The 13537-nt window shown below is 40.3% G+C and overlaps 1 protein-coding gene across 2 annotated transcripts in view; it reads left to right on the forward strand.

The window, feature by feature from the left end:
- Positions 1–33: 33 nt before the first annotated feature.
- LOC103052965 (interferon-induced GTP-binding protein Mx3-like) overlaps positions 34–13537 on the forward strand; it is a 39732-nt gene continuing 26228 nt past the window's right edge. The window contains exons 1-6 of one of the 2 annotated variants that reach the window (XM_088144698.1): positions 34–1407; positions 2501–2586; positions 5279–5471; positions 6765–6908; positions 10258–10412; positions 11412–11550. In XM_088144698.1, coding sequence (XP_088000824.1) covers positions 1320–1407; positions 2501–2586; positions 5279–5471; positions 6765–6908; positions 10258–10412; positions 11412–11550 — 805 coding nt within the window. In that variant the 5' untranslated portion in view covers positions 34–1319. The remainder of the gene's footprint in view (positions 1408–2500; positions 2587–5278; positions 5472–6764; positions 6909–10257; positions 10413–11411; positions 11551–13537) is intronic. The other variant, XM_088144697.1, reaches the window with a different exon arrangement.

Here is a 13537-nt window from a genome sequence, read left to right on the forward strand (position 1 = left end):
GAAACGTTTGCAAGAAATCAACCAAGCTCAGAGAACCCCAAGGACTCCACAATTGCAGAATTGGTTTTTATCATGAATAGTAAATAATTGGAGAAGCCTCCCCTCCCCACTCCCCTGCTCCATCTTCTCCTTTCAAGGTGTTGAGCTGCAACACCTATCATTTCCAGCCACTATAAATCAAATTGAGTTGGAATTTTGGAAATTATGGTCTTAGACATCTGACACACGTTAGGCTTGGGAAAGGTGAATCAGAAAAGATTTTCCTATTGATGTTTTATGCTGTCACTTAGAAAAGAATCCTGTATCGTAAGCAAGGACGTACCCTTCAAGTGTATGTTTGTAAAGTTGCTCTCTCTCTCTCTCACTCTCACTCACTCACTCTCTGCCAGAATGCTCAATAGAGCTGAAAGGGGCACATCCATGCACCCAGTTTGATGTGCCTCCAGTCTGTGGAATGGCACAAAAGTATGCTGATGTAATTTGCTCTTTCCCAAATATCGGATGTGCCCCCCTCCCCATCTATCCGTAATAGTGATGTCTGGGATGTGGCTAGAATAAGATGAACTCTCTCATCCATTTTAAAAGAAATGTTTTTTCAAAGACTACATAAATCAAGACTGAATTTATAGGCTGGGGGTGGGGCGGAAGGGATCGTATCCCTTTCTCCTCCAAAGGTTAGGTGGATTTAAATGTATTTCAAGCCTGATGTGGAAAAGATGAACATTTTAGGGGAGCACCACATTGGGAAGATGGATACAGAGGTGGGTGCAGAATCTGGGACTATTTACAGATTGCAGCTCTGCAAATCCCGCTTCACCCTGGAGAAAGAGTTTCGCTAAATCTTCAAAGTCAGATTTCTTAAAAGGTCAGAGGAAAGCCCATGGAGTACTGTAGCTAAAATATGAATTATGCCTCTTTAAGAATTCATGGTGGACTAAACCAATTGCTAATTTATTAATTTCATATTTCTTAATTTTTAATCACTGTATTTTAGCAGTTTTTAAAATACTTTATAAAAAATACTAGGCGTGCGCAAAGCAACGAATAAAGCAATGGTTACTGGCTAATCCTTTTGAGAGAAAGTAACGTCTTTGGAGTTGAGATCTCGAAAAAAGCAAAAGCGTTTTTTAGGTTTCATTTCTTTCCTTCCCCGCAAGGCCTCGGAAAACGATTCAAACTGGCAGTCAGGTTTCAGAAATTAAACTCACTCTTGAAGGAAACGAGTGCCCTGCTTTTCAGGAAACAGAAAGCTCTCGGTGTTTCCGATTTCTTTCGTTTCCAGCTTAAGTTTCGATAAGAAACTAAACGAGGTGGAGTCAATGCTGCGTTGCCGATCCCGAAGTCTGTGCCTGAACTGCTCTGAGAGAGCCTCGTTTTCTCCGGTACTCCGAGCTCCAAGCCTGAAAGGTAAGAACGCTGGCTGGGGAACTCTGGAAGTTGAAGTACACACATTTTCAAGTTGCCAAGGTTGAGAAACATTGGATGAGCTAAAGGGATTTCAAATTGTAGGACCTTCCCTGGCGTGAGAGCATCGTTTTGACGGAGTCTGGTTCGTTTCAGCGGAGGGAATTGAATAACGCTTCCGGAGGACCTCTAATTATCCAGACTGATTGGGGGGAAGGGAGGGGGTCCGACATGACATGCCCGAAATGTTTGAATAACAAGAGGAGGGGGAGGATCTCGAAGTTATTGTTTGCTTCCCCGCTGAGAAGCACAGAGATCCTTTTAGAATCAGGAAAGATACTGAAATCCCAACTCATCACTGACTTGGCAGATTGAAGAAATGACTTCCGTGCAAATTACATATGTTAAATCATGGTTTGCTTAATAGGCCATGATATCTGGTTTCTCAGAACAAGCTGACCTAGAACCGTGGATCACAAATCACAGCGATACAGCTTAGTTAAATATGTGAACTGGGCTTTCTGCTTGAGCTTGAAAGCTGCAGATGAACTGCCGGAGTGTGGGAGCTTGGAGTGAATAACATTAATTTAGCAGGAATTGTCAAGGCCCTTTGAAAATATGTTGTATAACCTCATATAAATTGCAAATCTGAGGATGCCTGTCTGCAATTAAATGGTATTTAGTTGAATGTAAGACATGGAGGCTGTTGGTAGAAGATGGCTTTCAGCCCTCTAATCTTCAGGGGCTTCTTGAGACCCTGTGCTACTGGCTTGTAGCTGCTCATTTGAGCAAGGATGCTTTTACACAAGAGGACCCAGTTTTTAAAGCTATCCAGATAACAGTTAAGCACCAGACTTTTTTTTCTTAGTCTGAAAGCAACGCACAATTTATGCCACAATTATCAGTGGTTTTTTAAATGTTATGATGATGTATTTACCCTGCTAGCATGCTCTCTAAATTATTATTACTTGGTGATACAACCAGTTAATAATGGACAAATCAAAACCACATAATTCTAAGGGTCAGGTGAGGATTTCACTGATATTATCATCAAACATGGTAGCATCTTTGTGGACTAACAATGTTTTTATTCCAGAAATATTTTGCCGCATAGACTGTACAAAGTTTGCCAAGAGGAAAATGGACAATACCCAGTCTCCAAAGAGGAAAAAGGCCAAAAAGGTACTGCCATGCCATATGTCCAAATTATATTTTATGTTGCCCAATTAGGCATGAAAGCCAGCTGGGTGACTTTGGGGCAGTCACTCTCTCTCCCAGCCAACCCACCTCACAGGATTGTTATTGTGGGGAAAATAGGAGGTGGGAACATTTGGTATATATGTTACTTTTACATACAGTACATACACACATAGATGTATGTATATGTATATGCAGTATATGCATGTATGTATACATGTATCTGTATACTACTAAAACTCTTGTGTCTGTAATGTTCAGCTGGGTGAAACAGTGCATGGGCAACAATTTTTGAACCAAGGTACCTCAAATGGGCTAACTTACAGAATGTGTCCAAAATCCAGGACCCATGACTTCTGTGGGACTGAAATTTGGGGAATTTGTGGCTGCTTCAGCATTGCTATGGTGCCATGGTCAGCCAAGGTCATGTGATTGTCATGGGCATATCCCCGACCCCTTTCCTGTCTCCCTCTGTCCCCTGTGCCCAATTGGCTGGCAGCAAGTCCTGATGGGCTACTGGCGATTTGCTGCTTTGGAAATGAGGCCAAAATTTGGAATCTCTTAACAGCAGTGGGCATTGAGGGAAGGACGAGGGAGTGACGAATGCCTTCTGGAGAAGTAGGGCTGGCTGGGGAGCGTCAGCAGTCAATGCCTCCTTCCTCCATGGAGGGAAGAAGGCCCTTGAGGACACACTGGAACAGAGAGTGAGGCTGCAGTATTCCTCACAGTCCATGGCTCCCTTTGTTCCACCTCCCCATAGCAAAGTGGCAGGCAGTTCTGCAGATCAGTTGAGGAGGAGGAGGATGCTTCACAGGGACTCTCCTGAGGGTCATGAGGGGAGGACAAATAGTGAAAGCCTATATTATATGTGGGAAGGCAGGCAGGCAGGCAGGCAGATAGATTTCTGACGTTCCCTGCCAGGTTCATACAACCAAAGTCAATGGGGAAGCCAGCAGCAAGTCATTCACACTCCCACTGCTTTTTGAATATATATATATATATATATATATATATATATATATATATATATTTCAAATTTGGACACCGCCCATCTCACAAGGAAGTGACTCTGGATGGTTTACAATAAAAACAACAAATAAATATTAATTAAAATACAATAAAAATAGTATAAAAATACAATAAAACCAAATACATACATAAATAATAGTATCTTCCAAGGTGCTGGTGATCGAAAAGATATTAACATATGGAAGCATCTTCAAGGTGCTAGCCACCTCCAGGGTTGGTTGCCTCTCTTCTCACCGTATGCAAGTTGGCAAAGCCAGATCCTGACTGCTTTCTGGAAGGTCAAGAGAATAGGGGCCTGCCTCACCTGTGGGGGAAGGGTATTCCATAGGGTGGAGACCATGGTAGAGAAGGCTCTCCTTCTGGGCCCTACCAGTCGACATTCTTTCATTGACAGGGTCCACAGCATACCCTCTCTGCTTGACAGGGTGGGATGGGTCAATATATTGGGGGTGAGACAGTCCCTCAGGTAACCCGGTCCCATGCAATGTAGGGCTTTAAAGGTGATAACCAACACCTTGAATTGGACCTGGAAGTAAACTGGGACCCAATGCAGCTCATGCAGCAAAGGATATAAGAGGGGGCCTTGTTGTTAACTGACCTGGTGTTAAGAAGCAGCAGCCGAAAGCCAGGGCCGCCATGGATCTGGCTCTGAGTATAGAGAGCTAGAACACGCCACCGGTAACTTTAGTTTTTTCTCTTGCTCATTCTGTTTCTCTGTTTAGGTAAGGAAATATCTCTGAAACGATGACCCAATGGGTATGTAGTATGTATATAAAATCATACCTGGAAAAATATACAACCCTAAAAAGCTAAAGACAGCAAAGCTATACAGGTAGTTAATGCTTAGCAACCACAACTGGGACTGGAAACCTGGTCGCTAAGTGGAAAATCATGTGACTGTGACAGACTTATGATCATATTTCCCCTTTGGTCATTAACTGAAGTGTTGCAGTCACTAAGTGAAAAATCACGTGACCATGACTTATGATTTTACTTCTGCCTTTTCTATTAACTCTGCTTGTCACAAGCCAGTTGCAAAGTGTACAAACGGTGATCATGCAACCGTGAGATGCTGCGAGGGTCGTAAATGTGCCCCAGTTGCCAAATGCCCAAATGGTGATCATGTGACCACAGGACTCTGCAATGGTCATAAGTGCAAAGATTGGTCCCAAAGTTTTTTTTTCCCCCTACCATTGTAACTTTGAACAGATGCTGCATGAAGGTTGGGTATGGAAGGACTACCTGTACTTTTTCTTGAGTCACCAGCTTAATTGTTCCTAACAGTGCTTTACATTTCTCATTCCATGCTGAAGTTCAACATGTAAACCAGCCCATAGAATGAAACACATGGAGCCAACTTCTTGTGAATTCACATGTTCAACCATATTTTTCACAAAGCTATTGATTGTCTTCATGAGGAACCTATATATAAACTGAATTGACAGGCACTATTTTTATGAAGCAAAGAATTGTAAGGTGCAATCTTATAGTTTGTTAAACAACATATTACCTGTTCTGTATCAGTAATTCTTTTCATGAAAAGTACTGGGAAGTACAGTTTCAGCTCATCTGACATGTCCAGATTAAGGAAGAATAAATTCCATTGTCAGCCTAGGAGGCAACTTTGTGTTTTGTTTTGTTTCCCTAGGAAGCAGAAAATAATTTTTGCAGCCAGTATGAGGAGAAGGTCCGTCCCTGTATTGACCTCATTGATTCGCTGAGAGCCCTTGGAGTGGAAAAGGACTTGGCATTGCCAGCAATTGCTGTGATTGGAGATCAGAGCTCTGGGAAAAGTTCAGTTCTAGAGGCCTTGTCTGGAGTTGCCCTTCCTAGAGGCATTGGTGAGAATTTCCCCACAGCTTTAGTTCTCTGAATATCAGACTTCTCCAACTGGTACCATCCAGATGTGTTGGACTATAATTCCCATCACCATTGACTATGTACCTGGGGGAGATGGGGTTTGTAGTGCATCTTGAGAACCCCCTGACTTAGGCAGGTTTTAAGTTGGAATGAAGTTTTTGAGAGATGTTTAGTTAGCTTTATAAACTTGAGGAGCCTAGGATCAAATGTGGACTTCCATACTTTTCTAATCAGAATATATAAACCCAACTATTCTCTACTTATTTTCCTATTTATTATTTTCATATTAACTGCAATTGAATCCAAATAAGTTTGTGCTAATTCTCCAAACTAGATGGCTTCTATGTGTATTCAAAAAACCTTCTAAATCATACCTAAGGACAGCTACCACCTAACACATAGTTGAGTGGCATTCAGAATATATGGAACATTTTTCATTTGCATTATCTTATATTCTTTTTCCAAAAAAATAAAATGAATATTGATACATGATATTTTACCAATGGTATTGATTGCTAAAATCATTCTCTAAAAAAACATTGGAAATCCAGTAATTGGGCTGGTGGCAATGCTATAAAGCCCAACAACTCTGGAAGATGATCTATAATAGAATGGAATACATTTTAAATTCCCAACCAGTTATTTTTATGTTAAATATTACTGAACCTCACATTCATCCAAAATACAGTATATTTTGTATATGGCAACAGTTGCTAGTATGCTTCTTTGCATAAAATTGCTGCTTTATGCTTCTTATTGGAAATCATATATAGTTGTGAGAGTAAGCACTGATGAAAAAATAGTATTTGAAAAACAAATCTGATACAGAATTCAATTCAACTTGGAATCTGTTTCTTTGTTATAATCCTACATTCTGGCTTGTGCTACATGCAAAGTTTGGGCATCTATTATGGTTTTACTTCATAAGTTTTTGTTTGATTTGCTAATACAGATAGAATAGTTACATTAGGCAGAAATTAGTGTAATCTTTAATTTTGATTTATAATTTATAATTCTGATTTATAATACATACTTTACCGGTTATTACTAATAATTACATACTGATTTGATTTTAATAATGATCTGAAGTTTTAAATTGATCTAATATATTTTGAAATGCAGAACTAATATTACTTTGAATTGTTATCTAATAATACTTGTATATCTTGTATATTTACTAGCTATTTCTTCTCCATTTCTCTTGACTGTGTTCTTAAATATCTAATAAAATAAATAATATCTTTAAAAACAAGAAAAATGTTTTAATGTTGCAGGGATTGTTACCAGATGTCCCTTGGAGCTCAAATTGAAAAAAACACATAATACAAATCCCACAAAGTGGAAAGGGAAAATTGTGTATCCAGAAACAGAGGCGGACCTGAAAGACCCATCAGAGGTAGAAGCTGCAGTTAGGAGAGGTAACTTTCAGTGACAACATAACATAGTTTTTTCCCCCCTTGAAATGATCAGTATATATAGAATTTTAGCTTCCAATAGTTCTGTAACTGCAGTGAAGGCTAGAAGTAGAATGAAGAAAACTCTAGTAGTTTTCAACAGCTTCACTTCTAAACAAAAAATTGTTTCTGATTGTATTGGATATTTGACTTTAATCCCCTTGACTTTTAATTTAAAAGTTGAATCATGTTTGCTGCTGTTAGAAATTTTGAATTGTATTATATTTCCACAATCTTATTTTAAAATCTTTACTGGGAAAAGAAGGAGAGGTGTAAAGCAGAACCACTTCGCTTAGCAATGGGATTGCCTGCAGTCCCGGTTGTTGCCATTAACCGAATTGCACTGTTGTTAGGCAAGGGAACTTCCTGCCGGCTTCCTACAACTTAAAGTCAGTGGGGAAGCCAGTGGAAAGTTGCAAGTCCCAGGCCAACAGGCAGGATAAGTGGCTGCTGATGGATGGGGAGGGAGCGCGGGGATGCAGAGGCATGGGGAGGGCTGGGGAGGGTGCGAGGGCATGCATAATAGGCGTGGGTCAGGGAAGTTGCACAAGGGTGCAGCGTGGGTTGAGGAGGATGCGTGAGAATGCAGCGCAGGTCAGGGGGTGTGCAAGGGGTTGTTCAAGAGGCACAGAGAAGGTCAGGGAGGGTGCGCAGAGGTGCATGAGTGGCTGGCACAAGCACAGGGGGGCTGGGGAGGGTGCACAGGTGGGGGAGACTTACCCCAGTGACTTGTGACCCTCCCTGCTGACTTCCTCATTGACTTTCTGGGAAAGCTGGCAGGGAAGATTGCAAATGGCGATCATGTGGTTGTGGAGCGCTACAGCTGGTCATAAGTGTGAACGGGCTGCCAAGTGTCCAGATCATGATCGCATGACCGTGGGTGTTCTGGGACAGCCGGAACTCCAAGGACCAGTGATAACCATCATTCATTCAGCACTGTAGTAACTTTGGTCACTGAATGAATTTCGGTTGTAGGTCGAGGACTACCTGTATGTATCCAGGTTCAATTTGGCACAGCAGAGTAACCACCAAATATTTAAAAGTAAAGGTAGTCCTCACTTAAGAACCCTAATTGTGACTGGAATTTCTGCCACTATGTGAAGCGGTTGTTAGGCGAAACATCACATGGCTGCACTGCTTAGCAATGGCAGTTCTGCTTGGGATCGTTAGGCCAGGACCACACCATCATTAGGCCAGGACCTCATGCTTCTCCTGCCCTGGCGTGCTTTCCTCTGCTTCACCTCCCATGATCGCCCTGCACTCCATCAGCACATTGCTGATGAGGTGCACCTGCCCTGACCCTTCATGAGGCACCTGCTCAGGAAGGCCTCAGGAGATTTTGGGAAAGCTGCATGTGGCCAGCAGCTGCTTCGCAAATGGCCAGGTCGGGCACAGCTTGTCAGCAGTGGAACGGCAAAGGTCAGCTGGGGGCGGCAGGGACAGTGGAGTGCAGGGCGGTGGGGGTACAGGACGGAATGCAGGGTGACGGGCAGTGGAAGGCAGGGCAGCCAAAAGGGCAGAGATGGGGGAAGATAGGCAGGTGGAGGGAATTGTAGTGCACCCTGCAGTTGTAAATGCAGGCAGGCTGCCAAGTGCCCAAATTTTGATCACATGACCGTGGGGGCATTGCAATGGTCATAGAGTCTGGTCATAAATACCGTTCATTCAGTGCTATTGTAACTTCAAATGGTCACTGAACGAATGGTCATTAAGTAAGGACTATCTGTATTCAGATTGCTAACAATACTACTGCTGGTCTCTGATCATCATCTACTGGATTTGAGGTCTAGGGCCCAGAGACAAATCTTGTACAACCCAAATTAATCCCTTTACACTACATTAACACCTTAATACAATTTTTGTTTTGTCTTTTAGTGATATGGCTACTTTTGTTTATGATGTTATTACCATTTTTATGTTTCTGCTGTAATTGTGTGCTCTTCATCTGTCTGGTCAATTATGTTTCATCTGACTAGTCAATCAATATGCTTTAAATGATTAATTTTATTAATTTGATATGGAACGTTACTGCTTTATATTGGAAGCTGCCTTATGAAGAAATTATTTTGAAAACCAGCTAGAAAATGTAGATCTCTATGCTACTTAACAAAAATATATTTATGCAGTAATTACAGAAAAATCAAGTGCACTTCATAATCAGTAAGTCATTTCCTTTGGGTCTGGAGAGAAACCAATAAGAGAAAAATGCTTCTATTAATGTGCTATGAATTATCCAGGCACCTACTTTAGTGCCTACCAATTTTCTATGCTACCTAACTTCATTTCTTCAAGGTTCTTTTATTTTTATGTACATTCATGCACACATCAGGGCAAAGTTGCTGTGCTACAAAGCAAAGTAGCCCCAATATTTTCTTGATTTCCAGAAATGTCTATGGATCCACGTAAGTATTTTCTTTTTTTTCTTTTTCTTTTTGTAGAAAATAAAAACTAGAAGTAGGTACCATTCAGCACTTGATTTGGAAATGTGCCAAAATTAAAAAAGAAATTTTGGGGGGTGAAAAAGTTTTCTGGAAAGCTAGTGAAAGTGACAGGAAACATTATTCTCTAGTCTGCTGTTGGAGTTTGTATTTGTTTTTTTAACAATTTGCAGTATTTTGTAACTGGTTGTGCCTCCTGTGCTAACTCTTTTGCAAGAATATCCGTGCCGATGCTTGCAATTTTTCAGATGTTCCTACTAAATCAAGTGGGTTGCCAGATGCTGCAATCATTCGTTCCTTTTAGTTATAGCACAGGATCTTTTATTTTTGCTTTCTGCTTTCTCACTGGGCAGGCACTACTATCCTGCTTTTCAACAATAAATTAAGGTGAAATATGTTTCAGCTTTGCTGGGAATCATGATAAATGCTAGGTAGCATTGCCTTTTGAAGCTGTTCCATAGATCATGTTTCTAAGGTCATCTCATTATAGCTATGAAAACAGAAATAATGCTGTAGAAGGAGTTAGCACAGTAGGAGGCCCCTTGAGTAATATTTATTAAATACTTGCACAGCTTTCCAACTTGGCTTTTTAAGAATATAATATCCAGTATTATCCATATATCACATTGTAAAATTTGAAATGTATGTGTTATGAAATAATCTTAGCACACTATCTGAAATGAGTTACGTTTGAGTACGCAGAACTACTTGCATGCTTATTTTACTTGAAACGATTACAGGAAACAAGCTTTTAAAAAAAAATATGCTAAGCTGTTTGCTTCAGATGCCTTAAAACAAATGGTGATTTGATCAAATTGCTCTGTATGAGTTTCCCATAACTGAGCTGCTACTTTGTTCTGCCTTACACGATATAGCCCAGAATGCAATAGCTGGTGAAGGTCATGCCATTAGCAACAAATTAATTACCCTGGAAATTAGCTCTCCAGATGTTCCAGATCTCACCCTGATTGATCTGCCAGGAATTATAAGAGTGGCCGTAGATGATCAACCACAAGACATTGGCGATCAGGTAAAATAAAAAGATGTTCTAGAGCGATAAGTATCTGACTATCAGTTGAGTTAGGAGCATGAAGATATGAAAGCATTGTTTACTGCTAACTTTTGCCAGGAAAGACCTATTCACATTTCAGGAATGAGATGTAGTCCTTGCTTATTGACTGCCTTGTTTAGTGACCATTCAAGCTTATGTGGTTGTAAAAAACATAGCTTTGCTATAAAATATAAATATAAATATTAATGTAAAATATAAAATATCCTTGTATTTATGACATTCACACGTGATTACCATGTGTGTGCTTTGCAACTGGCTTGTGACAAGCAGAGTTAATAGAGAATGCCAAAGTAAAGTCATAACTTGCCATCATGTGATATTTTACTTAGTGACTGTGGCACTTCGCTTAACATCCATATGGGAAGTAGGGTTATAAACCCATCATAGTCATGTGAGTTTCTGCTTAGTGACTGTGGCGCTTAACGACTGAGTTGCCAGTCCTGATTATGGTCACTAAGCAAGGACTACTTATACAATTTGTCTTGCCTTTAACTGGTCTTTGTTCAATAAATGGATTCTAGAAATTCTGCTGGGTTCATGCTGCCTAGTTAATGCATCTTGGAACACTAATGGAACAGAATAATACACACACACACCCAAGAAATCATGATACCCCGTTGCATAGAAGCCTACAATGTTAACCTGGTTAGGCTTCCTTTTTTCAGAGACTGCTCTTGATATACAGTATAAGCCTCTGGGCAGAAGATACCCAGTGTCTAGATAAAGTGGAGGGGCACAATGTCATTCCTTCACAGATATTGAACCCTCTACATAGATGGCAGCATCTATGGAACAAAATATTTTGTTAAGGAGCAAAGTAAATTGCAGATTATATATGTGCCCCTTATACATTAGTTATGGTAGCCTTGGGGGAGTAGATAACTTCCTTGTTCCAGCTTCACTGAAAATCATTTTATTCTCTACCTCTGAGTGACATAAAATTTAATTTTATTACAGATCATGAAATTAATTAAAAGTTACATTACCAAACAAGAAACCATAAATTTGATTGTGGTTCCAAGTAATGTTGATATTGCCACTACAGAAGCACTGAAAATGGCTGAAATGGTAGATCCCCAAGGAGAGAGAACACTTGGTAAGTTAATGAGATCACTAAAGGATTTCTTTCTAATCATGGAATAGGGTATTATTGTAAAAGATTTTTATTATAAATACATAGGTTTTTATTGGAATTATTGGAAGTCTAATTTTATTAAATTAGTTTCTGATTATTAATGTAGTTTCATTTGTCAGATATGCTAATAGTAGCTTGCTGGAAATCTGGAATAGCATCCTCAGCTGGTGAGAGAGAGAGAGATAGACAGACAGACAGACACAAGGAGAAAAACTTTCCAGATACACACATGCTGTTCTTCTCTAAACTGTAGTGAAGTTTATTGTTACAGGTAAATAATTCATGTGCATTTTTAATAATTCTAATTCTAATAATTTCAGACATTAATTTATGGATCTTTTTACAGCTTCTTAACTGCCTCCCTAATTTACACAGGTGTTCCTTATCCCAACTTTGACATGTTCATTCCATTAGACAGCTTCAGTACTTTCACTTCTCAGGCTTGTTTTTAGCCTAGAGAGAATAGAAAAAGGGAAAATAACTCTTTCCTGAGGTTCTTGGACTTCCAGCAAGCTGACATGTGGTCTTTTCCACCAGCTACTCCACTCGCCAGATCTCTCAGGTTCTGCTTGATGCTGCTGAGTCCACAGCTTCAGATTCCTCCTCTAGTTGTGCCTGGATTTGCACATCAAGTCTAGTTCAGACCACACAGTGTCCAATCCAACAACTTCCTCTGTTACTTAACAGATCTGCCCTTTATATAAATGTTAATTGAAAGGCAGATATGCCTTTCATGTGTCTTAATTAGGTAGGAAGCTTCTAGGTGTCTGGGTGACACTTTGCATGAGTTTTGAGGATTGGCAAGTCTGGGCTGGCAGCAGGTGAAGCCTCTTTGGTTGGGACTTTATTGGTGACCAGGCAAGGTGACCTCCTGCATTCTCTGCCGTCCTCTCAGTGCTCAGCTGGAAGTTGTACATGAGCAGATGCTAATGCGGTTAGAGCAAAAAGTTTGTTATCTCACAGTTTACAAGAGTAAATAGGAAGAGCTAACTAATCTCTCTATCAGGTGTTAATTGAAAAATGCAGGTCAATCACAGGACATACCTTCCTTCCAATATTGCAGAGGGTAATACACTGAAGCAGGCTAAAGCAAAATCTCTACTGTATGATGAGCAGGTGACGTTAACTAAATAGTACGCTGACCTGCAAGGTCTCCTGTTTGTATCCTGCCAGTTTCAGGATCTTAATATGCCCTGGTCTGCCTGGAGAGCTATGTCAAATGCCTGCCACCAGCTTGCAGCTCTTGCCTTTAAAAGTGCCAGGGCTAAGAGACCATTACTTGAGAAACCACACTGACATAAATCACTTGGGATCCTGACTTTTCAAGAAGAAGTGAAATTAATAAAAAGGATTGTGGTGGCCAGGGAATTACTGGAAAAGTGCAGCTGGAGCCAGAAATGGAGCCCGCATAGATGGGCCTAAAATCCAAACGAGTCAACCCAGTTTCTGAGTGAAGTGCTGCATTGGAAACACAGTGGGGTACACAGAATAACACTCTTAAGAATCTGGAGTATATTGTGTCTAAAGACTTTAGGTTGTTGTATGTGATATCTGAGACCCATATAACATTTGAGAAACAGATTTAGCTTTCCAAATCCTTAGGGTAGTCAGTATATTCTTGCCTCCTGTAGTATGGAAAAAGGTAGGTATATCCTTAGCACTATTATTGCCCGTACTGGAAATAGATTTAATTTATTACCACCAGATTCCAGGGTATTATAATGCTATGCTGAGGTATTTGAAAGATGAGACTTGGTCCATAGTAACTATTTATCTGCCATCAATGTTTATGATGCCGCAGTCCCTCTGAGAAAATCAAAACTTTGGTTTTAGAATGATTTCTTCTTTACAATAATCTGATGAAGTCCTTAGACTTCTAAGACCAACCTCAGTGAGAGAGAATAATTAATGATAAATAGCAAAGGAAAAAGAAAATTACAACTTATTT

The sequence above is a fragment of the Python bivittatus genome, unplaced genomic scaffold (genome assembly GCF_059951505.1).
Source record: "Python bivittatus isolate LINGU-HERP-01145 unplaced genomic scaffold, Pbiv_v1 ctg000350_np1212, whole genome shotgun sequence".
Classification (NCBI taxonomy): domain Eukaryota; kingdom Metazoa; phylum Chordata; class Lepidosauria; order Squamata; family Pythonidae; genus Python; species Python bivittatus.